The sequence below is a fragment of the Juglans microcarpa x Juglans regia genome, chromosome 8D (genome assembly GCF_004785595.1).
Source record: "Juglans microcarpa x Juglans regia isolate MS1-56 chromosome 8D, Jm3101_v1.0, whole genome shotgun sequence".
NCBI classification, from domain to species: Eukaryota; Viridiplantae; Streptophyta; class Magnoliopsida; order Fagales; family Juglandaceae; genus Juglans; species Juglans microcarpa x Juglans regia.
This window is the reverse complement of record NC_054608.1, coordinates 30,548,505-30,574,505: the sequence shown is the minus strand read 5'-3', so window position 1 is coordinate 30,574,505 and position 26,001 is coordinate 30,548,505. Positions and strand designations below refer to the sequence as shown.

General features: G+C 38.6%; 1 protein-coding gene across 6 annotated transcripts in view; it reads right to left on the bottom strand.

Annotated features, from left to right (window-relative positions):
* LOC121243146 (probable serine/threonine protein kinase IREH1) overlaps positions 1 to 26,001 on the bottom strand; it is a 30,663-nt gene that overhangs the window by 3,301 nt on the left and 1,361 nt on the right. For all 6 annotated transcript variants that reach the window (XM_041141215.1, XM_041141212.1, XM_041141211.1 and 3 more), the window contains exons 2-11: positions 18,744 to 18,808; positions 18,436 to 18,615; positions 16,977 to 18,338; positions 13,111 to 13,283; positions 12,645 to 12,891; positions 4,465 to 4,557; positions 4,251 to 4,391; positions 4,024 to 4,116; positions 1,798 to 2,002; positions 667 to 752 (exon numbers count right to left, since the gene is read on the bottom strand). In XM_041141215.1, coding sequence (XP_040997149.1) covers positions 667 to 752; positions 1,798 to 2,002; positions 4,024 to 4,116; positions 4,251 to 4,391; positions 4,465 to 4,557; positions 12,645 to 12,891; positions 13,111 to 13,283; positions 16,977 to 18,338; positions 18,436 to 18,615; positions 18,744 to 18,808 — 2,645 coding nt within the window. The remainder of the gene's footprint in view (positions 1 to 666; positions 753 to 1,797; positions 2,003 to 4,023; positions 4,117 to 4,250; positions 4,392 to 4,464; positions 4,558 to 12,644; positions 12,892 to 13,110; positions 13,284 to 16,976; positions 18,339 to 18,435; positions 18,616 to 18,743; positions 18,809 to 26,001) is intronic.

Genomic DNA, 26,001 nt, shown 5'->3' with positions numbered 1-26,001 from the left:
GAGTAATAACTCAATCAAATACACTTAAGAGCATATCAACATAAACACAAATAAGTAATTTGATGATTTTAAAAAGTGGTAAGTCATGTCATGAGTCTTCCTGAAACATGAAAAAAAAAATGATCGGTATATGCCTATGTGACTTGATGGTATCATCAATTCCATGTTCAAAAATGTATTGTTGTTATCATCTACTTTTGAGGAGGAAAACCAGGTCTTGCAAATAAAAACCAACTTATCACACCATAACTGCTAAGTGATTTGATCGACCCAATCTTTGACACACCAAATTCTACAAGCAGCAGCCTAACACTTGCATGGTAGTAGCTTGTGATTTAATTCATTTTCATCCTATCAACTCACAATTTTTTTTTTTTTTTTTTTATCATTGTATCAATTGATAAATTCAATATTAAAAGCATTTTGGTCAAGTCCCAAAAACTGAAGTTGAAAAACACAACTAATCATTCTTATGTTTTAAACTTATAAATTAACATCATAAACAAATCTTGCCACAAAGGCTAGCCTATGCATCCTAGACACTACTGTGACAAAAATATCACCCAATTTAATTTTTACAAACAATTTAAACAAATAATAATAATCCGAGGCAGAGCAAATGTTATTATCAACAGCAGTGGTGAGCAGGATAAGCAACATGTTAACCTGAGGATGTTCTGCATTGAATGGTGGAATGCCAACAATCAATTCAAATAATATGACACCTACAGACCACCAATCTGCGGTTGCACCTGCGGGAAAAAGGTCCAATGATAGACCATTAATCGTACAGTTTAATAACTGCTATTTCTAAGGGTAGGCCTTTAATAACTGCTCAGTCCAAAAAGAAAGGTCAAATCAGCCAAGTAGATTATATTTGTGGGTGTTTGGGGAGAAAGAAAGAGAGAAGCATAATAGTAGACTGTCACTTAAGAGCAAAAGCTGTCTAGAGCCGAAGCGCAAAGCACAAGTGACACACCTGTCTAAAGTAAAAGCACACATTTTTTAAAATGATGTATAACAACCAAAAATCTATAAAATACAACAAAAAGCTTTAAAAAGAAAAATGGTAATATATTTAGCCTATTAACTCAATTTATTAGAGTATTATGCAACATAAAAATCAAGTAATAAACTAATTAAATAAAATTGAACATGGCATTTTTATAATCTCTTGTGCTTTGCAAAATATTCACATCTATGATGAATGACCAATAAATAAATTGAACTACATGGTGCAATCAAAACATACCAGAAAGGTCATGACCAAAAAAGTTCAAGAATTGTGGCTATTGCTTCTATGCTAATGTAAGCAATCAAATATCAATCCACCTAGGAAGCCAATTTGGACAACTGTACCGGGCACAAAGCATATACATCACTTATGACAGCCTGTGGTGCCATGATAAGTAAATAATCTTAGATATCATCTAGATATTTGATTACATCATTTTCTGTATTTAACTGATTTTTGTAATTTTTTTCTGAAAAAATTATGAAAGCACGCTTTTGTGTGAGCTTGAATCACATAAAAGCGCGCTTTTGTAAATGAGCTTTGCTTTTCATTCGTGCAGTAATTCGGCCTTGGCGCTTTGCGCTTGAGCATGCTTTTATTAACACATGGTATTGGACATTTAATCAGTATTGAGAGTTTGAAAACTCTGTAGCTTAGCATTAGAAATCCATCTTGCTTCAGCTTCATTTCCTTCAAGAGGACCAAAGTTAAACCTAAAGTTGAAATAAGAAAAGCGCACACAAGATAATCATAGCACCTTAAACTATGAAGGCTATACGTACCATGTCCTGTTCCCAAAAGTATCTCGGGTGCCAAATAATCTGGCGTGCCCACAGCAGAACGTTTTTTCCGCCTTTCTTGCTGATGCTCGGATACAGATAACTTAGGTTCATCTTCCACTAGTAGGGATGTCCCACTAACTGCTGGAGCAGACAAGTCATCAGTGCTATTTATGAGACCAACCTTAGAAAGCCCAAAGTCTGTTAACTGCACAGATGGCACACAGGAACCTTTCTTAAGTTTTTTTTTTTTTTTTTTTTTTTATACATATATCTTTGATAGAAACATAAAGCAGAACCATTAAAAAAAGGTCTAAACAAGGAGTTTCAAGGTTGCGTCAGCCAATTATATGATTAATAAAAGGTCTACTTAAAACCAGCCAAGCAAGGGGAAAATTTCTCTTTCTCAAAACTAAATTTTATATTCTCGGCTAAAATTTGTACAAGTCTCAGGTCTCAGGCTTTCAAGTGCAGTTGCACCCAAATTTTGATTCTCCAGAATTGCCTCTATATACAGGAACTCCAGAGACAAGGACTATTAAAGTAATCATCCCTCCACCACCGTACTTCATGATGCATGAAAAGAAATTCTATTATCTAAAACTTTTGCAATTTCAAAAAAAAATTATGCATGAAACATATATCAAGAATATGTTGTTAGACCCTGATAACTGAGCAAAAGAGCCACAAATCTATCAGATACATATAAGTATATGTATAGGCACGTATATATCTTTCTTCATCTAGAAGTGCGCAGCTGCACAGGCATATACTAACGGAAACAAAATGTGAAGTAGCATAAGTTAATATTTAGCGGAAGCCATACAAATGGGAAAGTCATTTTGCACAACACTTCAATAAAAATTTACCTCCTGCCAATGCTCGAAAACCAAACAGTGTAACCATGGAACAGTTAGACTGGTCAGCAAAGCTTTATAAATTTCTTCTCATTCGAAATATTATGCAAATGAACCTACTACTAAATCAAACGACTTCAAATTAAAGTTATATGTATGTATGTGTGTATATATATATATATATATATATGTCACCTTAATTAATAAGGTGAGGAAGGAAGGCTAGGCAAATGGTTAGCTACTCCTGAAACATAGGCAATAAAACCCTCTAGTGCCCAAAAGAATTTGGATATATGTTTGAGAGGATATAATTACATCTAATATACCCCATAAGGGTATAATTGTCAATTGTAGCCTAAATATATATATAGGGGAAATACACTTTCCACCATCTAGCTGATACGCGTTTGCAATGTACCCCCTAAACTATTAAAGATGACACATTGCACACAATGTGGTGTTACTTTTCCAACCCTCATGCCCTAATCAACTAAAGTTTATTTGTTTCAAGCCGGCTTAATACGATATATATGCTCCAGGTTAAGAGGAAGTGTTGGAAGGAATAATTGTATTAAGTTAATCCATGAGTGTATAAGTGTCAAATGTAACCTGAAATGTGTATATCACAATAGTAAGGAGGAGAGTGTGAGAGTTTTCATTTACAGACAATTTTCCACTTTTCCTATTCTTATTCACTACAGAGCCCTAAAATCTACATTATGATATGCTGGTGTTTTCCTCTTTCATTTTCCTCATGTTGCTTCACGTACTTCTATAACCATTAGACTAGAGTTTCACACATGATATGCAACGCATGTGTTGATACATAAGAAAATCAATAATGGCAACATCATGTCGGGGACTGCCCATATAGAACTGTGACCACAATTGTTTCACTTGGTAAGAGTTAATGGGGTCAAGATACCTTGCTCACTCCCAATTAATCATTAAATGGTAAAACATTATAATAAAATTCACCAGGCATACTAAATGAGTCAACCATGACCAATTAAACATGTGTCAGCTGTTTTTTCTTTTATCTTTTTTCCTTTTGTTTTCAATTTATTGTAGCTGAAAGGAAGCAAAAAAAAAATATTTTTTTATACATATGAAGCAAAAAAAAAAAAATATATATATATATATATATATATGTAAACAAATGATAATAAATTATTTTTGCATCATTTACATATTTTCTAGTGATCAATATTTGGCCCATACTATAAGGGGAACCAACAAAGTCATCATGCATCTGCTTATACCAGCCAGTCATAATGGAATAAATAAGCTATAAACATTATTAAAAAAAAAATGTGCAAGTTCAACAATCTGCCTAAAATAGAAGATCAAGGAAAAGACAAGATATAGTCACCTTAATATGACCATCATGTGCAATTAAAAGATTATCAGGCTTCAAATCACGATGGACCACATGCAGAGAATGTAAATATTCCAAAGCAAGAACCTGCACAACCCCTCATGCCCACACCACCCCCAAAGAAAAACAAAAGAAAGAAAGAACAGTCCACAGATATCATAATTGCACCATAACATAAGAAACAATCACATTTCAAAAAAAAAAAAAAAACATATACTTACAACTTCGGCTATGTATACACGAGCAACATCCTCATCTAGGCAGCCCAAATTTCTCAACAAGGAATATAAATCTCCTCCATTCAGATACTCCATTACAAGATATAAGTTTTCACGACATGTAAAAGAATAGAAGAAGCGAACCTGAAATTGATGTTATAACAGATTTAAAATTTTCAACCAAATGTGAAATGCCAAGCTAGCAAGACTTGCTTACCACAAAAGGATTGCGAACTGAAATTAAAATATCACGTTCTGCTAATATACTTTCAACAGCATTCTTACGGATCATGTCTGCCTTTTTAAGAACCTGTTGCAAATTGTACATATATCAGATGTAATTATAACCTAAGATCCTTCACAGCTCAATGACAACTCACAAACATAGAATGATAATCTGATAAGGATGGCTTCCATGGTTATATAAAAATAAATAAAATGACAAGGTGAAGGAAAATATCGCCATAAAACCTTCCAAAAGCAAATAAAAGATACTCTTCTCTAATGTGATTAAAACAATAAAAAAAAAATCTCATAAGAAGCATTAGAAACGAAGGAAAATGGGATTCATTAGGTGATCATATGTTTTTTCATCATATACAGCAAGAATTCCTCATTGACATAATCATTTGTTTTTCTATGTCCAACTTACATAGACTCATTTGGCTCTCCAGAACGAGATCTTGGATCAAGACATTCATTAGCAATGAGAACTGAATTCCTCTAATAAAAGGTTTCTAGACTTGGAAATAATTTTCTCCAACACCATCATCATTTGGCAAGTAGTTTGGAAATGATTTTCTAGACTGGCTGACAAGACCGATTGATCGAAAATCCTTAACATCAACAGCCTCCGATAAAACTAAGAGCACTCTCATTGGATTAGCTAAAGTTAAAGTACATTTTTTATGAATGTAAGATGAATTTAGCTTTTAGCTATTCCATTCACACAAGTCTCCACATTGGAATAGCCATTTTTTCATTATATGACAATAAAATAATAAAAGATGAATTTGACTTTGGCTATTCACATTAAATCTCTACATTGGATTATAAAATTATTTTTAAAAATATTTAATAATTTCAAAAATATTTTAATTTTTTTAATTATGAAATTATTTTATTTTATCATATTTTACTATTCATAATATTATATATTAATTAGTAATCATATTCTAATTAAATTATGGGTTAAAAATAGAAACTAGAAAGACATTGATGGAGACATCGGGAGAGAGAAACAAATGATATAAAATGGATTTGATGAATAAACAGTGTCTTTCAAATTTGGAAATTACTTTAAAAGTTACTGTAGCTATATTCCAAATATTTGGAATATAGTTATTCCAATGTGATATATTTTATGGTTCAATAGCTAAATTCTCATTGGATTTAGCTTTTAGCTAATCCAATGAGTGCGCTCTAACAAAGGTTGCACTTTTAACATTTGCCTTTAGCATGGAAATCCTTAAACACATTCATAATATCTTCTTTCACTACCTCTCTACAAGTTTGGAAAAAGGCAAGCGAGAAACCATCAAGCCCTAGGGCCATATCACCATTTGAGGGCTCTTACCACCTCATGAACCTCACTTTCTTCAATATTTTCTCCAACCAATTCACCTCATCCTCATCAAGAGACTACAAAAAAGGGCCATCCAATTTAGGCCACTATCTGAACTGTTCAATATACAAACTCTTTATGCAATGTGGTCACTAATTTGAGAGTTATTGGAAGTTAGAATTGGCCACAAGGTGGAAAACTTAATGCATTTATCTCCAACTCTTAACTACAGTGCCTTTGATTTTGTCTCCAATTCACCTCCTCAGAAAGGGTGTCCTTCCCAAGTCATTAATGGTAGTAGCCTTTCTTACATAAAGCTCACACTTCTTCTGAATTATCAAGACCTATCACCTAATTTAGGAGTTGGTCTTTCTACACTGTCAAGCACCTCCTCAAATTCTTGAATAAGCTTTCAAAGCTCTGAGTTTGAAACTCAGTGAGCCGTGAAAGCTTTAAGAATCCACCATAGTTTCATCTTTTTTAGCTACACGGTTTCAAACTTGAAGTACCTTTTACCTTCAAGGACATTTCCACAGTCAAGAAGACTTGAAAAATGATCTGAGCATAGCCTTCAGGGTTACTTCAGGAAACTGTCCTCCCACTCGGGGTAGAAGAGGAATCTAGTAATCCTGCACCATGAAGGGTATCTCGGTTATTTGACCATGTGAAATTTCCACTAACCAGTGGAGGATCAATGAGGTTCCGTTCAACGATAAATTTCAGATACATCTGCGAAAGCTGGACAAAAAAGTACTTTACACTATCTAGCGCTAGGAAAGTGAGTTACATTAAGATATCCTCCAATACACCAGGACAAGTTCCACCAGTTCATCAACCCACCCAATTCATCCATAATAGTTTCTAGCATAATCCAAACTAGGACCATAACAACCAAAAAGGCCCATTCAAAATGATGGTAAAGGCTTATGAGAGAGCAAGTCACAATAAACTCCCCCACACAAATATCAATTTTTTCCACCATACTTCTATACTATATAAGCAAAATCCCCCAGAAGTTCCCCTCGAATCTGAATTACACCCAGTCTAGGTGCTGAAATCCCCACAAACTCCTGCACAACACCATGCAACATATGCTCCGCAAAGAGAAGTCTCTGTTTTTGAACCTCTAGGATTGCTTACACAGCCCTAACCCCTACCTTATCGGCCATTTTTGGGCCAGAATCACTAATAAGAAGCTTTAAATGATCCTCAAGAAGTGTTATCTGAAAAACTAGCCACACGACATGAGAAGGTGCTATTTCTAAAGGCCCTGAGATCATAACTCTGCAGTGGAACTCCGAACGTTCACTGGGGCCGTGAATGACTGAGAAATGGCTATGCCATGACGATCTCATAGTACCCATGCCCTTTCTTGCAACTTGAGCTACTAAATGAGATGAAGCCCCAACCCATAATTTTTCCAGCCACTCAAGAATGGGTTTTGGACTGGCCTGGTCCTTGAATGACATAGGTCTGCTGGCCAACTTTCCTTGTAAAGAAACAGTTGGACCTTGGATAATTGGAACACGCCTTAGAAGAGGCCGACTCGTTTGATTGGGCTTTAGTCGATCCTTGACAGAAGTTGACCTAAAAACTTCCTTTTTTATCGGTAAACAAGAGTTTTATTGATGATAATAAGAATAGCCCAAGTACACAGAACATATACAAGAGCAACACTTGAGCATGATTGTCTAGAGATGCAAGGAATTTGTGGAAATTCAGCCCATTGAAATCTATAACAACTAACAAATGGATTAAAGTGTTAAAAAAGAAACCTCTAAGCTCAGTCGTTGACCTTTTTCAATCTTCAAAACTTCTATCATGCCTCTCCCTCCAAAGAAACCACCAAAGCTAAATGGAAATCATCCTCCATATTGATGCAATTTGCGAATTACAACTGATAATTTGCTATGAAATCAACCGCACCCTTCGAAATCACCCAAGCTAATCTCAATCTAGCAAAGAAGTCATTCATAGAGTCAGGGCCACCTCACAATGAAGAAGTAAATAATCAACCGTCTTCCCACTCATTTTGCACATGCAACACCAATTCGTTATTATAATCCAATATTTCCTTCAATTATCTATGGCAAGGACCTTCCCTAAGGAGGCTGTCTATACGAGGCTGCTTTTGGGGTGCCTTAGTTTTCCAAATGCTCTGCAATGGAAATGGATTAGCATTGTTCATAGTAGTAGATTTATAGAATGAAAGAACCGTCAACTTCTCTTTCTTCAAAGGACTCTAGACAAGTTCATCAGCCTCAATCTGGTAGAGTAGATAGGATTCTCAATCTTATGTGGCTCTGAAGAAAGTGACATTCCAATGAGGAAAGGCACTAGATAGTTCTACGAGATCTGCAATTGAGGCTTCCTGTTACCTCGCATTTCCTGGATAGGCTTCCTTGAGGGTTCTATCGCCACACCAACCACCAAAATTTGATCCAAGACCCATCTCCCATCTCAAACTAAGTATGTCTAGAGAAAAGATCCCATCCTCTTCTTATGTGTTGACCCAAAAAATAAAGCCCGCAAACCACCATTGTTCTTCTCCGCATCTATAAGAAACCCACCTGCCCATGTTGATTAGGCTTAGGCTTGGCCCATGCATTATGACCTCACTGAGGGCCAGAAGATGCTAAGCCTGAATCCAACATTTCTATTAACTCCTCCACCTCGTTATTTTTTCAGCAAGCATCTCCTTGTACAAATGGTACTAAGAAATCTCCATTCCGGAAAAAAAAAAAAAAAAAAAAAAAAAAAAAAAAAAGCTGGCATGCCATCTACAGCAAACCTGTTAGGGACCCCGGTCTTGTCCCTAACACTAAGGTCCACTAGTTTGCCTTGGTGAAGATGACGACCGAGTGACCTTGCCAACTTGCTTGGCCTTCCACAAAATGGTGGTGTTTGGGTGATGGAATGATGATGTATTTGAGTAGGCTAAGTGTTTAGGCTAAGACAAATCAATGTGGGTGGCTAGACTTGTTCTTGAGTAAAGTGCCGAGATGATGGAGGCTAGGGTGGAATGGATGAAATGAGGTTAGGGTTTGGGTTGGAAGCAACTAGGGTTGCCGTGGACTATGAAGAAGATTGGCTTAGGATTATGGGTGTGTGATGCAATGGGAATGGCCTAAGGGTTACCCTTGATGTTTAGGCCACTTGGATGGTGATTTGGGTAAGTATGGTGTAGTGTAGCTAGGGTTTTGTGGGGTGGCTAAGATGGATTTCGAGATTAGCAAGAGATGGCTTAGGGTTTGAGCTTAGGATGATGCTAGGGTTTAGTTGTCTTAGGAATGGAGAAGGTAAGTTAGAAAGATGGAAGGAATCTTTGAGTGATGAGGATAATTTGAATTTGAATTTGAATTGGATGAAGTCAAGTCTCCTAAAAGGAAGGAATCACCTTAGGGAGCCTTGAGAGATTTTAGGGATTGGATGAGTGATTGGAGGGATGGAGTGATTCTAGGGAAGTTCCTAGAATTAGGGGATTGGATGGGATTGAGTCAACTTTCCTTGAATTAAGGAAGTTGCCAAAGAGGACTCTTGATGGATGGCTAGGTCAATGGATTAGATGATGGACTTGGCTAGGGTTTGTGTTTAGGGTTTTGGAGTTGGGGTAAGGATGTGGTTGGCTAGGGTTGGCCGAACAAGGATAGAGAGTGATTCTAGGAAGTTGTTCCTAGAATCTAGGAACTCAATTTGGAAGTGATTTGGCCGAGAATGGTGAAGTGTTTGGGTCAACTAGGGTTCCTAAATTATAGGAACACAAGTTTGGTAAGTGGAATGGGTGGCTAGGTCACTCCCAATATGGCAAGTAGTTGCCGAAATTGAGTGGGACTTGGCAAGGGATATGTGTTTCGGCTAGGGCAAATTTAATGGAGGGAAGAATTTATGGAAGGTTTGACAAACTTATGGAAAGGATGACAAACACTAAGGTGGTCGAAATTTGTGTTTGGTTTGGATTGAATGGATGACACCAATGAACAATGGATGAACACTATGAATGAATGGACTCAACAAAGAATATGAAGACTCTTTTTATGATTTAAGGATATTTTGATATGCAAGAAAATATATGAACAAGATGAAGAACATATATGGACAATGATAGATAATGGATGAACAAGATAATACTTCAACTATTGATTCACGGATTGCACAATAATTGAAATAAACCTCATATATTGATGAACACAACTTGGATTCACGAATTGCACCAAGTTGCAAGAACAAGATAATACTTCAACTATTGATTCACGGATTGCACAATAATTGAAATAAACCTCATAAATAGATTAACACAACTTGGATTCACGAATTGCACCAAGTTGCAAGAACAAGATAGATGGAATGAACCACACCTATTCACGAATTGCAAGGTGTGATCCTTTCTTTGGGATTCACGAATTGCACCCAAAAAGCCCAAGTGCTCAAACACCGAAATATGATCTCAAGAACAAAAAGTCTACCCACTAGGGAATTTGCCAAAAGATGTGAATGCAAAGGCTAAGGGTCCTATTTATAAGGATAACAAGTTGGAAACCCCCAATAGGTCCCTTGGAAAATAAATAATTAAATAAAAATTAATAATAACAATTAACATAGTTGGCATGGGCCAAGTTGACCCATGGCATGCATGAGCCCATGGGTGGGCTAGGCTGGCTGACAGGGCCCTGGGCTGGTCTGGGCGCTGGGCGTGCTGGGGCGCGCGCGCGGGCGAGGCGTGCGCGCGGGGTACGGGCGAGACGTGCGCGCGCGGGCGCTGACGTGCGCGCGCGCGCGGCATGCGTGCTGGGCGCGCTGTGCACGCTGGGCTGCGCGTGCTGTGCACGCTGGGCATGTTGAATGAGCTGGTTTGGTCACCAACCTCCTTGGGCACCCTGGGCATGTCAAGGCAGGTCCCATGGCATGCCCGTGGGCCTGTTTTGGGACTGTCCAACCTCGTCTTGACTTGGCTAGTGGCTTGACCATGGGCCACAAGACATGGGTTCCTATCAAAACCACTCTCCCTGGCAAGTGGTTTTTTTAAGCTTGGTCCAGCTAGAAGGGTGTATTTTTTTATGATCTTCTCTTGCACACCTCCACCAACTATATTTTAAAAAATTCTACAGCAAATTTTGCTCGAATTAACCTGTGAGGTGTTGGTTGCCGGAATCGGAGTCCGCCTTTACCCCATTAGCAACTCCACATACGACAGATTACTGACCAAAACAAATGGTATTTTTGGCCCAGCTGGCTTACTCCCTATGCCAACCAATCGAAAAGCTCCATGAAAGTGTCAGTGAGCTCTGCTCTGATTCCAAATCCGGAAAAAGAACAGAAAAATACAAACACCTTGTAAAAGCAATGAAACAAATCCTTTTCAGCCCTCCCCTCACAAACTCTTTTTTGATAAGTAAACAGATTTTATTAATAAAATAATGGGCAAAATGCCAATTACAAAACTCTTATGCCCTAACTAAGTAGGCGCATTAGAAGCAAGGAAATTATGTAAGTCCAAGCCATTAAAGTCCATAGCAATAGCCCAAGTACAAAGAGTTCTAAAAATAAAACTTTTAGCTCATCCACCGATCTCTCCTTGTCCTCGAACGTCCACTTGTTTCGTTCTTGCTACAAGCACCACATGATGTATATAGGGATCATCTTCCAAACTGCTTTGATCTACCCCATGCCTCTGATATTTGTCCAACACGCCATCGCTGTCATCACGGACTCTGGCATAACCCACGCTAGATCCAATCTACTAAACACCTTGTTCCAGAGTTCCCTTGCTATCTTGCAATGTGGAAGAAGATGATCCACCGACTCACCCCTTCTTCTACACATGCAACACCAATCTGCAATGATTACCCTCATTTTCCTCAGGTTGTCGGTGGTGAGAATCTTTCCTAGTGAAGCTGTCCACACAAAAAATGAGGATTTAGGGGGTGCCTTGTGCCTCCAGAGCCTTCTCCATGGAAACTAAGTGTCAGACTCTTGTGTGAGAGCTTTATAAAAGGAGCGAACAGAAAAGACACTTTTCCTTGTAGGTAACCACATACCATCTTTATGTTGCATGTTTGGTCGTATGGAGTATATTAGGCTATAAAAATCTACAAAACTGCTCATTTCCCAATCTTGTGCCGCCCTACTAAAGTTAATATTCCAGAGAATCCTCCCTCCCGAGACCCCCATAATTTCCGCCACTGTGACATCTTTCTCACTTGCAATCTGGAAAAGAGAAGGAAATAGCTCTTGTAGGGCACTATTACCACACCATACATCTCTCTAGAATCTAATTCTGGTACCTACACCCACCTGAAGTCTAAAGTGTTGATTGAAAACCCCCCACCCTTTTCTTATGTGTTTCCAGGCCCACTCCATAAGCCCCTCTAACTTCTCTAGTACACCATCCCCCCCATAAACCACCATATTTGTTTTTCAATCACCATTTTCCATAGGGCCTCAGGATATGAGGGTAAACTACACAGGTTAGGTTCAGCAACAGCAGAAGTTATTCGCAATATGGGTTGAAACTACACAAGTTTAATGATTAGTAAATCGGAATTCAATGAGGGTACTTATGTGACAAAATTATAAGCTTGAGCTCGAGAATGTAGTTATCCAATTGTCATATAATATTGTATTAAAAAATGTCTAAAAGAACAATAATATAGCATATCCAAATATGTCATATTATGCTTAAAGAACCTTGGATGGTAATAAAAGCAAGTACACAGATATAACACTAATAAAGCAACAATGATAAACTATGCAGATCACATAGGTGAGCATGATTTATTGAGGATAAAAAGTTCTTTCTCCAAAAGAAAACACAGAAGCAACATCATAAGCGGTACCTTTATCGCAAACAGGTCGCCTGTTGTTCTCTTTTTAGCCAAGAAAACCCGTCCAAATGCTCCCCGACTGATAGGTTTTATAATCTCGAAGTCGTCTATAGAGGTACGGTCCTTGGATGAATGTATGGGGCTTGTTCTCAAACTACGAACCACATCGTCCTCCAAAGGAACATCTTCATCAATTATTGTACTGGTTATATCAATCTTTTCATCATCCACCATCTCACAGAGCTGCAAATACTTCTCCCTAGAAAATCACAATTAATTACATGTAATTAATTAATTATGATTAAATCATGTTATGACATCCAATATAAAGTCACATTGAAAAACTTCCATCAATAGTCATGGGAATGCATGCTTGAACATAAGAAATGCTGAACACACTTTGTACAAGAACCATTCATGGTAAAATGCTCACTTTTTAACTTGAAATATTCAAGAAATACAGCAGTTAAATTCTCACCGAATCAGCTTTTCAATGCGTGCCCCAAATGTCTCCACCGTAAGCGCGTCAAACTTCCTGCGGTCAATGACAAGCCTCAAGTCTTCAAGACAAGATAATAGATATGGCATAGAGCGATCTTCATCCAAAGGTGTATTTGCAACACACCGTGCAATATCACCAAGTTCATTCATCTGTAACACCCATAATAAAATATCAACTTGATGACATTAAAAGCGAAACTTGTTCGCATATAAATTCAAACAAATATAAGAGGAAAGCACTCTAAATTGCATCAGGCACAGAATCAATTTGTGGTCTTGTTAAATGTTTTGAGGTAATATAGATTGACTCAGCACATTTGCAAAGTTCTGATAATATGCTCCATTGAAATGTTACTTTTATTAAACCTGCCCTTGATTGGGAGTTGGAGCTGCTTTCTTCATACCATATCAAGTTGTATTCCTTTAGATGGAGAATGGGCAGCAATGATCAAATGTGTTGGGTCCCATCCAACAGGTCTTTGAGATCTAGTCTTTTTTCAAGGCACTCATCCCTCCAGTCGGCAGATCATTTTCTTGGAAATGTGTTTTGGAGAAATAAAGCCCTCCAAGGGTAGCTTTTTTCGCTTGGGAGGCAGCTTTAGGGAAGATCTTAACAGTAGATAATTTGTAAAAGAGTTACAATGTAATAATACATTGGCGTTCAAGGAGAATGGGGAAGAATCAATCATTTTTTTCTTCATTATGAACTGGCTAGCGATGTTCAACAGTTAGGGATTGAGGTGGGTCATGCCCCTGCAAGTGGTGTGATGCAGGATGCATGGTTATAAAGGACATAAAACGGCTTAGAAGATGAGACGACTTGAAAATGAAAGGAAACCACACGCAAAAATCCCAACCCAAGAGTTCACTTGACACTTGATCAATGTTTGGTTGAGCAAGTATTAGGCAAAGACTTTGCTTGACAACTCACTCAAGTCTCAATCGAGCGACAATTCCAAAAATTGTTTAATTCCATATTTTAGGGAGAGTTCAAATTCAATTTGGTCTGTAATGAGTTTTTGAGATAATTAGGACTTTTATGGACGACGTGATTGGCACCGGGTGTTCGGGAACAGCCTTTATCTAGAGTTTCATTAGGATTGATTTTATAATTCTATTTTATTTTAAGTTCTTTGATTGTAAGCCTATATAAAGGCATGTCTATGGTCATTTTGAGGGGGGTTGTTGATTATTACAATTTGATATTTATGATGAAAATACTCTTTGAGAAAGTTTTACTTTATCCCCTGTTATCTTAGAGTGAGTGCTTTAGGAATTACAGAAGAGTTCATTCATATATTTGTGAAGTAAATCGGTGTTTTGTCTATTCACTAATCTGGTCAAGACTCTGCATCAATTGGTATCCAAGCAAACTTGCTTAACCAATGTATCAATTGGCATTAGAGCTCAGTTTGATTTTCTGCTATGTACGTGGAGGAGTCGCTTGGGAGGAGAAAGTGTACAAACATGATGTTGCACAACGAAATGAACAACTAGAGACTCAGTGGATGCAGCATATAGAACTACATGAGATGTACGCACAACAGATGGAAGCTTTGATTGATCGTACAAACGCTCTAAAGGTGGCACCATGGCTTTGACATCATTAGAATCCACTTCACCAGGGAGAGGACAAGGAGGACTGTGAAGATGATAATAGCGGTGAGTAAAAAGTTGACGAAACTTGGGATTCTATAACAACTTATGATGACTACTCCAAGGAAGATGACCTTGAGGAGAAGCATTCTTCCATAAATTGGAGCTCCACACCAATCTATAATACCTATTTGGATGAACATGACCTAATGGAGGAAGTAATTACTTTAGTTAAAAAGTACAAATCTTTTTAAAAAAATTATATCCTAGAAATTATCAAAGAGAATGATGAAGAGCTGAAGTGTGAAGAATTTCATTTGGGTTTTGCGGAAATTAATCATGTTGATTTCCTTGGAATTGATGAAAATCTTTCAAAATTTTCTCACGCAAAATATTGCTTCTGGATTTGAGATGTGGAAAGAAAGTTTGATTTTGAAGGGCGACATGTTGAATACTATTTTGCATGGGGATGAGATTACAAAGGAAGTGGAAGATGGAGTTGATAGGGCATTCAAAGAATCGAGGTAACAACATGCAAAATTCAAGGACGAATTCTCTCCAGCCTAGAGAGAATGATGCAGGGTGCATGGCTATCAAGGGCCTAGAGGACAAGATGGCTTGAAAATGGCATGAAATCGCACAAGAAAAGCCCAACCAGAGAGTTCGCTCAACGCTCACTCAACATTTGGTTGAGCGAGTATTAGAAAAGACTTCACTTGACAACTAGGTCAAATGGCAATTCCATATATTGTTTAATTCCATATTTTAAGTTTTAATTCGATTTGGTTTATAATTTGAGTGCTTGAGATAATTAGGAGTTATATGGACCAGATAATGCTATTGTGAGTTTGATTTAAAATAGGTTTGGCATTATCTAGAGTTTGATTAAGATTAAGTTTAGAGTTCTATTTTATGCTAAGTTCTTTGATTGTAAGCCTATATAAAGGCAAGTCTCCGGTCATTTTGAGGGTTGTTGATTTTTTTTATCAGTAAACAAATTTTATTGATAGAGATAGACATAGCCCAAGTACAAGGGACATATACAAGAGCAATACTGTTGATTATTATTATTTGATATTTATGATGAAAATACTTCTTGAGAGAATTATTCCTTATTTCTATCTTAGAGTGAATGCTTGAGTTGATTCATATTTGTGAAGCAAATCGGTGTTTTTTCTATTCCACTACGTTCATAGCATTAGACTTGTTCTTTATGCTGCATCAGCCTGCTTGTGCGTAAGGTGGTGCATTTGACAAGAGAGCACTGCCCGAACTTTTGAAGATCATGAGAGGTCAGTATTAGGGTTTTTTTTTTTTATAAGAAAATTTTATTCATCAAATGAAAATAGGAGGTCGGTATCAGGGTTAAGAGCCATTGTGTTCAGTACCTCTATGTTTTGCCGATTGCTTATGCAAGCTCCCATTTCACTAACTTTCTAGAATTTATAACTTTTGCTCTTTTATTTTCTATGGCAGTGTGGGTGAATCCTTTTGTATAGTTCCTGGATGCTAGAGTTGTGCCCTCTGCGCTTTTAATAAAATTGCATTACTTAAAAAAAAACAAGTAACCTAAAAAGTTTTATCATTTTCTTCAAAATGGTGTATGCTATATCCATTAGTTCTATAATTTTACATAGCCACATTTAAATCCTACAAATTAAAGTTTGAATTCAGTCAGCTTCTAGAAAAAAGTGTAGCAAACCATTTCTCATATAAAACTGTCCTAGAAAAAAATAGCACTGCTATACCCTTGGGGAAACAAAATTGAAGGGAATGTTTCTTAAGTATGTCAATAACGGAAAAGTCAATTAAATTAAAAGTTAGTTTTATAAAGCAGCCCCAAGACTAGGGCAAGAGTTTTCTTCTAAGAAAGTTTAGGATAAAATAAGCAGTTAAATGTTAATTGAGCTACCTTTAATAATATTGGATGGTGTAGTTCTATCTTCCTTTCTCATTCACACTCCAATAAATAAACCATCTCTAATTTTTTTTTTTTTTTTTTTGGGGGGGGGGGAGCATTGATACTAACGAGCAATGCTACACAACCTCCACACACCATATTTTCTTTAATTTTTTTAATTTCTTTTTAGTTTATTCTTTTTAAACTAATTCAATTCTTCTATTCATTATTCATATATTAAATATTTAATAAAAAAAATAATAATAAAAATTAAAAAAAGTGTGGTGTGTGGAGGTTGTGTGAATAGTAGAAGGTTGTGTAGATTTTTTCTAAGACAAAGGAGATACCTGCGGAACATCATCATGCTCCGAGTAGGCACCCTTTCCTGCCAAGAGGAAGTCAATTGGACTGGTCCTTGGTGTCAATAACGGAGACCGAGGAGTCATACTACCAGCAGATGACGTCGTCATTCCTTGAAATCGAGTTTTACATGTCATGGAAGGTAAACCTTTCAGGTCCTCCATAAAGACAGAATTATCAGCTTCAGGAAAACAATCAAGCATGTCCTCTGAGCCTCTATGGGACCAATCACTGAGTTTTGGAGAGAGAAGATCAGATTCTTCTGTCACACTTGAATTTGACACTTTTGCAACATCTGGACTTCCCACTAAATGTTGAACATCCTTCTGAGCAAATGATTCCATCATTTTCTCAAGAGTTTCAGCAATTCTGACAAGACGCTCATTGACATTTAGACCCTTCCGATCACATCGATCAGCAATAGCACAAATCCTTGAATGGTCTTCCACATTTAAAGTGGGGACCTCCTCCTCACAAATGCGACATATAATTGAACTTTCATCAGAAATAAATTGCTGATCACCCCAGTAACCCCAAGACACTTTGTGTTGGTGCTTGGAAGAATGTTCATGAGAATCTTTTGCAGGAGGAAGCTCAGGAGCCTTAGCTACAGCCAAATCTGTGCAAGAAATCGCTCTCCTGTTGTTGGCTGTCTTCAAAAAATTGACCTTACCCTCATTCTGCTCCTTCAACAGAGCAGCTTCTTTCATACTTTTTCCTGGTGGAGATGGGAGTTTCTTCCAAGAAGCCATACGACCCCTACCTAAGGGAGATTCCAAGTTCTTAGAACTGTCATCTGCAGGAGGGGCGAAAAAATTTCCTGGTTGAATAACATGGTCTCTCTTCCAATCTAAGCTGCGCTGCTCCTGACTGTAGGATTTCCTAGCTGAAGCTGCCTTTGAGGCCTTTGCGGCAATAGAACTTTTATACTCCCTTCCCATGCTGGGAGGAATTCTTTTTTCTGCAGAATGCAGGATTCTAGATTGACGAAGCTGGAAACCATCATCCTCAGCCAAACTCTCTTTGTGGAACTGCAACAATCTGGTACACCTTGTGAGAATGAAAAGCATTCGAGTATGAAGCTGCTTTAGCATACCCGGCAGAAGTTCTTGACGCCTATCATCCAATTCCTGAACTATGCCTTCACATTGAAGCCAAAACTCCCCGGGAGAAGTCATAGCACAACTCCGAGCCAAAACCAGCAAGTCCTCAATAGTTTCCTGCCACTCAGGATGACTATCTGCATTTTTTTCAAGAGTTCCAACCAGATCTGCCGCAAAAATAGCCAGATCAGAGTTTACTTCTTCCTTTGCTTTGTCAAATTTTGCCCGTATGATGACCAATATTTCCTGCATGAAAAAGCAAGGAAATTAAGAACATACAAAACTTCTAAAGCACATTCATTGTCTGCTAGAAAATATAAATGCAAATCTAAAACACAAGTACCTCCAAGTTATTTAAGCCTCGAGGCTTCCAAAATGGGAAAGGCCGAACACCTTTCGAATTTAGTTCATGAGAAAAACTTTTGATATCAGCAGGCCTCTTTCTAGGTGCACTTGTGACACGCAGAATAGCTTGAAATCGAGGAGACTCGGACTCCTTTGGGTTGTCACAATCATATGCAGTCTAAAAGCAAATGGAAAAGTAAATAACAGATTTTTTTTTAGAATTATGAATAATGGATAAAGAATAAAATATTAAGCCAGATACAAGTAATTTCATGGTCATGATCAGCTAAATCTTTTCACAGCTACCTCTGGTGTACAAAGATCTGAACTTCTTAAGCCTCCAGACTGACCACGTGATGATTCAAATTGCCCTGTTAGGTGATTGAAATACCACAAACAAATTTTGAGAACATAATATACAAATATACATACCAGATATATCAAATTTAACAGAATCACAAACGTACTCCTAGACTACTTGAAATATATTTGTCAATGACCAAAGTTTAATTGGAGCAAAGTTCTAATCTTGCATAATCCCAAAAAGGACACACAAATTCACAATATATCATATTGACAAGAAAAGGGTGAGGCAACCAACAAAAAAAGAAGATTTTCGGTAAAATATATGTAATGTAAAAGCAAATGCATAGTGATGGAACCAACAAAAATTGAAATGAAAATGTACTGAGATTACCCCGATTTTGTTTGAAGTAAAACACAACGCGAGGCTATGATTTATAAAAAGTATACATTATCAACACTTGAACAAAGATAACAAGAAACCAGTAATTAATTAAGGCCATGTTTGGATACAGAAACACTCTCAACCCATCTTATCCCATCTCATCTCATCTCATCCTTACAACTTTCTCAAATTCTCATACAAAATATAATAAACAATTCAATTTTTTCAAATCTCAAAACAATAATAATATTAAAAAATAACATTCTAACAATATTTTATAAGTTGTGTTTGGATGTTGAACTGAGTTGAATTGAGTTAAGTTGAGATGATAAAATATTATTAGAATATTATTTTTTAATATTATTATTATTTTGGGATTTGAAAAAGTTGAATTGTTTATTATATTTTGTATTGAAATTTGAAAAAGTTGTAATGATAAGTTGAAATGAGTTGAAATGGGTTTAAGATCCAAACGAAGCCTTCAACTCATCTAAAACCATCTCATCTCATCTCACTATCCAAATGAGCTCTAAGCCTACTTATGAAGCCTAGAATCTTATCATGGGGGTGCTCTGTTAATGGCGTAAGATTACTACAGTGATTAGTGTTTCGTTTCTCTTTTGTTCATAGTTTGGATGGTTGCGATGGGATCATGCAGAAATGTTCTTATTGATCACAAGACTTTTGCGTTTAAGAGGGAGAACGAGTTGTGGTGGAGAATCACAAAGAGTAGTAGCCGCGGGGTGAAATATATCTCTATCAATCATGAAGCTCTTATGTGGTTGGCTTCAATGGTGAGGGAATTCATGGCTTTAGTGGGATCCTCTAAGTTTCTTAGAACTCGTAGAAAAGGGAACCAGGTGCTCATGGTGTAAAGGTATCACAACTGCCATGGCAGGTTCTTCTCTCTATTGAAGTTCGATCACAAGAAAAAGCAAGGTCTGATCGTTGTGCCAGAAGGGTGGAAGGGGGAGGGTTGGAGGAATTTTGGCAAAACCTTGAAGGAGCTTTTATCTTCATCCCCTGGTGCGTGCGAGGAAAACAGAGTTAAAGGTGGCATGGGTAGGTTGAAACAGGCAGGGGTGTCGAAGGAGCTTGGAAGAGTAGGTGGTCCTCTACGAGTGCCTCCACCATTGTCCACGGCACATCAGTCGACTTCTCGGTCTTACAAAGAGGTACTCCAAGGGCAGATGGAGATGCCTCGAGCCATGAAGCATGCAGAGAAGGCAGGTCTACCAGGTACAGGCAGCTCTTCTATTTCGACTGAGGTGCAGAGCTGCGAAGGGGGTGACGAGGATGTGGTGGGTCTAAATGAGGTAAGGCTACTGTAGGCGTTGGCTGAAATGGAACAACAAGTGGGATACCTCAAGGATAATATACACTGGCTAAAACAGTGTGTGAAGGGGAAGGGGGCTTTGCAGATGGGCTTGGGCTTGGGCTTGGGCTTGGGCTTGGGGATGGGGAGTATCAGTCAGTGTTTTAAATTTCGTACCGTACCGGCCGGTACGGCCGAAATTTTTCGTTTTGGCCGTCCGGCCGGTACATGTACTATACCTGTTCCGTACCGGCCAAAATACCGGCCATACCGGTCGGTACCGATCGTACCGGCCTGAATTTCGGCCTGTACCGGCCTATATTTCGGCCGGTACCAGCTGATATTTCGGACTGTGTTTTTTTTTTTTTTTTTTTCGTTTTTTCAAACCACAAGCTTATTTTTTAACCCCCAATTTAGACTAGACTATTTATAATTTATATATATGTATTTATATATAATTTATTTATATATAGACTATTACTTTGGAATATAATTTTTATATATATTTATATATATAATTTATTCATATATCGACTATCCCGAAACGTTATCCCGAAACGCTATCCCGAAACGGTACCGGTACCGAAATATTTCGTTCCAGTGCCTTGACCGGTACGGCGTCCGGTACGGTATTCAAAACATTGGTATCAGGTCTAAAGGCTACGTTGGGCCGTCAAAGGGACCTGGGCCGAGCCAAGGTTTAGGCCCAAAATGGGTTTGGTTGGAGAAGACTCAGGTGTCGGCCGATATTTTGGCCCAGGGCCTTAGCTGCTCTCCCACGGCGCAGATATGTGTCCTGCCAGACCCAGCCCCGACACAGAAACTGTCGCCGACAACCATCTTGGTGGCTCGGTACCATCACATCGGCGAGAGGAAATCGAGGGGGAGTTGTTAGAAGAGCTCGAAGGTGGGGATGCTTTTGACAGGGAGATTAGGGAGCTCTCAGTGCAGTCCAGCCTTCTGGTGGTGGAGGTACCCATGAGGGAGCTTGTCCCATGGTTGGGTGACCAGTTCTTTTCGGGTGGAATGGTCATTGGCGGCTTCAAGAGCACAACAGAGGTGCTGCTTGGTGAGTTGCAGACGGCTTGCTCTTCAAGGGAAGTGGTGTCCGATGGCTTATAGAAGGGCGCTGATACAGGTGGTGGAGCTACAAGGGATGCGAGGTCAACTGGCTTTCAGATGGTGGTTTGTGAGAATGGGGGCGATAAAAATGAGTTGGGTAGTCCTACTCCACTATGTGCTATTCCACTAGTTCCTAAATCTTCGGATTGGGTGATGAAAAGGTGGCGGAGTTACAAGGGTGTATGGGCATTTCCTGTGAAGGCTTCGAAGAACAATTTAAGGCCCTTTTAGTTGCTATAGAAGTAGGTAGACCAATGGCGTTGAAGTCAACAGCCAAAAAAGATAGAGAGCTGAAAAGATTGATTTGTTCTATTAATTATGATAACAAGGAGAGTAGTGTTGGGAGGGAAAGGTTGAAGGGGCGGGGAGTTGTTTATCTTATGAAGCCTAGAATCTTATCGTGGAATGTTAAGGGGATCAATGATGTTAACAAGCGACTTCACATTCGATCCATTCTCCGTAGTTGGAAAGTTGATATTGTTTGTCTTCAAGAGACTAAGCTGAGCTATGTGGACAGAAATATTATTCGAAGTTTATGGGATTGTTCTTGTGTGGGGTGGAGTTATTTGGCTTCTTTGGGTGCTTCAGGAGGGGTGTTGTTGATGTGGGACTTGATAGTGGTGGAGTTAGTAGAGGATTGCATTGGGAACTATTTAGTGGCTGGGTCTGAGTCTTTCAAGAATATTGAGGATGGGTGGAGGTGGGCTCTTGTGAATGTGTATGGACCTAATGCAGATCGAGAAAGGAGCTCTTTGTGGGAGGAACTGGCAGGTTTGTATTATTTATGGGAATTACCTTGGGTCGTGTGCGGGGACTTTAATGTTGTACGCTTCCCTTGTGAGAGGAAATGGGCTACCTATTTGACAAGGTCGATGGAAGACTTCTCAGAGCTGATTTTTTATCTTAACTTGATTGATCTTCCTCTGATTGGGGGGTTTTCACTTGGTCGAATAGTAGAGGGGGGTCGAGGTTGGACAGATTTCTAGTTTCTACTTCTTGGGAGGCACATTATCCGGACCTAAGCCAGAAGAGATTGTCACAGGTATGCTCTGATCATTTTTCCATTTTGTTAGATTGTGGGGGCATTCATGGAGGTAGGTGTTACTTCAAATTTCAGAATATGTGGCTACAAACAATTGGTTTTGTGGAGAGGGTGAGGAAATTTGAGAATATGTGGCTACAAACAATTGGTTTTGTGGAGAGGGTGAGGAAATTTGAGAAATGTGGCTAAAAACAATTGGTTTTGTGGTGAGGGTGAGGGATTGGTGGGTTTCCTATTCCTTTCACGGTACCCCTAGTTTTATTGTGGCTGGTAAACTTAAAACCCTTAAACTAGATTTAAAGAAGTGGAATATTGAGGTTTTTAGACACACGGACGAGCAAAAAAAATCTTCTTTGGAATGAGTTGCATTCTCTAGAAGTTGGGGAGGTCACTAAGGAGTCTTCGTTGAGAAAGATTGAGGTGGTGTCTGAGTTAGAAAAGGTTTTGTTGATGGAAGAAATTTCTTGGAGACAAAAATCAAGGATGACATGGTTGAAGGAGGGCGATAAATGTATTAAATTCTTTCGCAAAATGGCAAATTCCCACAAGCGTAATAATGTGATTGAGGTGATCCAATCAGGTAACATGGTGCACCAATCCCTAGAGGTTATTCAAGACCATATCGTGAACTATTATGAAGACTTTCTCAAAGAGACTGTGGTGTGGCGCCCTAAACTGGATGGTTTGTTTTTTTACCCGCTGGATGTTAGTGCAGCAAGTTGCTAGGAGAGACCATTTGAGGAAGCCGAAGTGCAGCAGGTGGTGAGTGGTATGTGCAAAGATAAAGCCCCGAGCCCGGATGGATTTTCTTTGGCTTTCTTTCAAGAGTGTTGGGATACAGTGAAGGATGATGTGATGCGGGTTTTTCATGAGTTTCATCTTTGTCACAAGTTCGAGAAGTCTCTTAATGATACTTTCATTGCCCTTATCCCGAAGATAGCAGGGGCCATTGAGTTGAAAAATTTCCGTCCTATTAGTTTAGTAGGCGAGATTTATAAAATCATTTCAAATGTGTTAGCAAATTGTATGAGTTTGATGATGGATAAAATAATCTCCAAATCTCAAAACGTCTTTGTAAGGGGTCGGCAAATTTTGGATTCAATTTTGATAGCGAATGAGTATTTGGACAGCCGGTTGAGGGATGGCATTCCGGGAGTCCTTTGCAAGTTGGACATGGAAAAGGCCTACAACCACGTGTGCTGGGATTTTCTGTTATATATGTTGAGAAGATGTGGCTTCGGAGAATGGAGGTGTGGTTGGATTAAACATTATATTTCGACCACTCGGTTTTCTGTTTTAGTTAATGGTAAACCTTGTGGATTTTTTCAAAGTTCGAGGGGCTTGAGACAAGGAGACCCGTTATCTCCTTTTCTCTTTGGTGCAGTAATGGAGGGCATGAGTCGCATGGTGGAGGCTACTGTTAGGGGAGGTTTTCTTGCTGGTTTTTCCAGTCGGTAACACTAATAATGAGGCTTTATCCATCTCCCATTTGTTGTTTGCAGATGAGACCTTAATTTTCTGTGATACTGAAAGCGGACAGATTCAAGCTTTAAGGGTTGTTCTTTTGTGTTTTGAAGTTGTTTCGAGACTCAAGATGAACTTGGATATATTGGAATTGGTCCCAGTAGGGGAGGTGGAGAATATCAACCTTCTAGCCAAGTTGTTGGGATGCAAAGTGACTGCTCTTCCTATGAAATATCTCGGATTCCCTTTGGGAGCCTCTTTCAAAGCAAAAAATATTTGGGATGGCGTTGTAGAAAAGGTAGAGTAAAGGTTGTCAGGTTGGAAGCGGCTCTACCTATCAAAATGAGGGAGATTAACTCTTATCAAAAGTACCATTTTCAATCTTCCTACGTACTTTCTTTCCTTATTTCCTTTACCTGGGGGGTGGCCAATCGGATTGAAAAACTATTTAGAGCCTTTTTGTGGTGTGGCATGAGTGAGGAGAATAAATTTCATCTTGTGAGTTGGCAAAAAGTGTGCAATCCGAAGGAATTGGGAGATTGCAATTGGAAGGAACTTCGTTGTGGAGAATGGTTGTGGGTCAGAAGTATGGTTGTATTGGTTTTTTTTTTTTTTTTTTTTTTTTTTTGGGGGGGGGGGGGGGGGGGTGGGGGGGTTCCAAGGAGGGTAGGGGGTCTTATGGCATGAGCCTTTGGAAATTTATTAGAAAGGGGTGGAAGGTGTTGGTTTGATGAATGGTGTGGTGAGAAAGCCCTTTTTTCTGTTTTTCCAGGTGTCTTCAGATTGGCTGGAAACCAGCAGACCGCTGTCTCAGATGTGCCAATGGTATAGTGCATTGGAATGTGATCTTTTCTAGAAATGCGCAAGATTGGGAAGTTGAGGAAATATCAGGTTTTTTTCAGCTTGCTTTATTCCAAGAGGATAAGAGGAAATGGGAGAGATAGAATGATGTGGAAACATTCGGGAAGTAAAAAAATATCTGTTAAATCTTTCTATAAGGTGCTGACAGATCATCAGCCCATTGTGTTTCCATGGAAGGGTATTTGGAGAGCTCCTGTGCCATCCAAAGTCGCATTTTTCACTTGGACAACAGCTTTAGGAAAGATTTTGACGGCTTAAAATTTAAGGAAACGGGGGATGATCGTAATGGAGTAGTGTTATATGTGTAAGAACGATGGTGAATCGATTGACCATCTTTTTCTGCATTGCAAGGTTGTGAGGGAGCTATGGGCTGGTATATTTAGTAGAGTTGGGTTGAATTGGGTTATGCCCAAGAGTGTGGTGGAGCTCCTAGCATGTTGGCATAGGCATCATCATAGTTCTCAACTGGCAGTGACATGGAGGATGGTTCCTTTGTGCTTATTGTGGTGTATATGGATGGAAAGAAATGGCAGATGCTTTAACAAGGAGAGAGTCGTGGGGGAATTATGGAACTTCTTTGTATTTTCTTTGATTCAATGGTTTTCTGCTATAGTTTTAAAGGGAGGGAATGTTCATGAGTTTTTGCTTTCTTTTCAGCCTTCTAGAATGTAATTAGGTGTCTCTTTTGTATACTTCATGTGTATACGGGCTTTGCCACTTCCTGTTCCTTCTTATCTCCCAAACTTCTTCCAGTTCTTTCTTGTGTTTCAACTCTTCATCTGTATGTCTTTTGAATGACAATAAAGCAACAGACCAAGCCAATGCTCATAATCAACTTCTGTTACAATTTCATCATTTCATTTTAAGACTTCCATTTTTTTCTTGTTAAAAACCCAGCTCCAATAATGAAGATTGACGGGATAGAGAATGAAGAAATTGGAGAAGACATCATACTCCTGCGTTTAATCACATTGATTAAATGGCTTTATAGCAACAAGAGAAAATCTATTTATAAGCCTTATTTTTTACAAACCCAATACAACGTTGATGTGAAAGCTTTCCACTCAGCTAT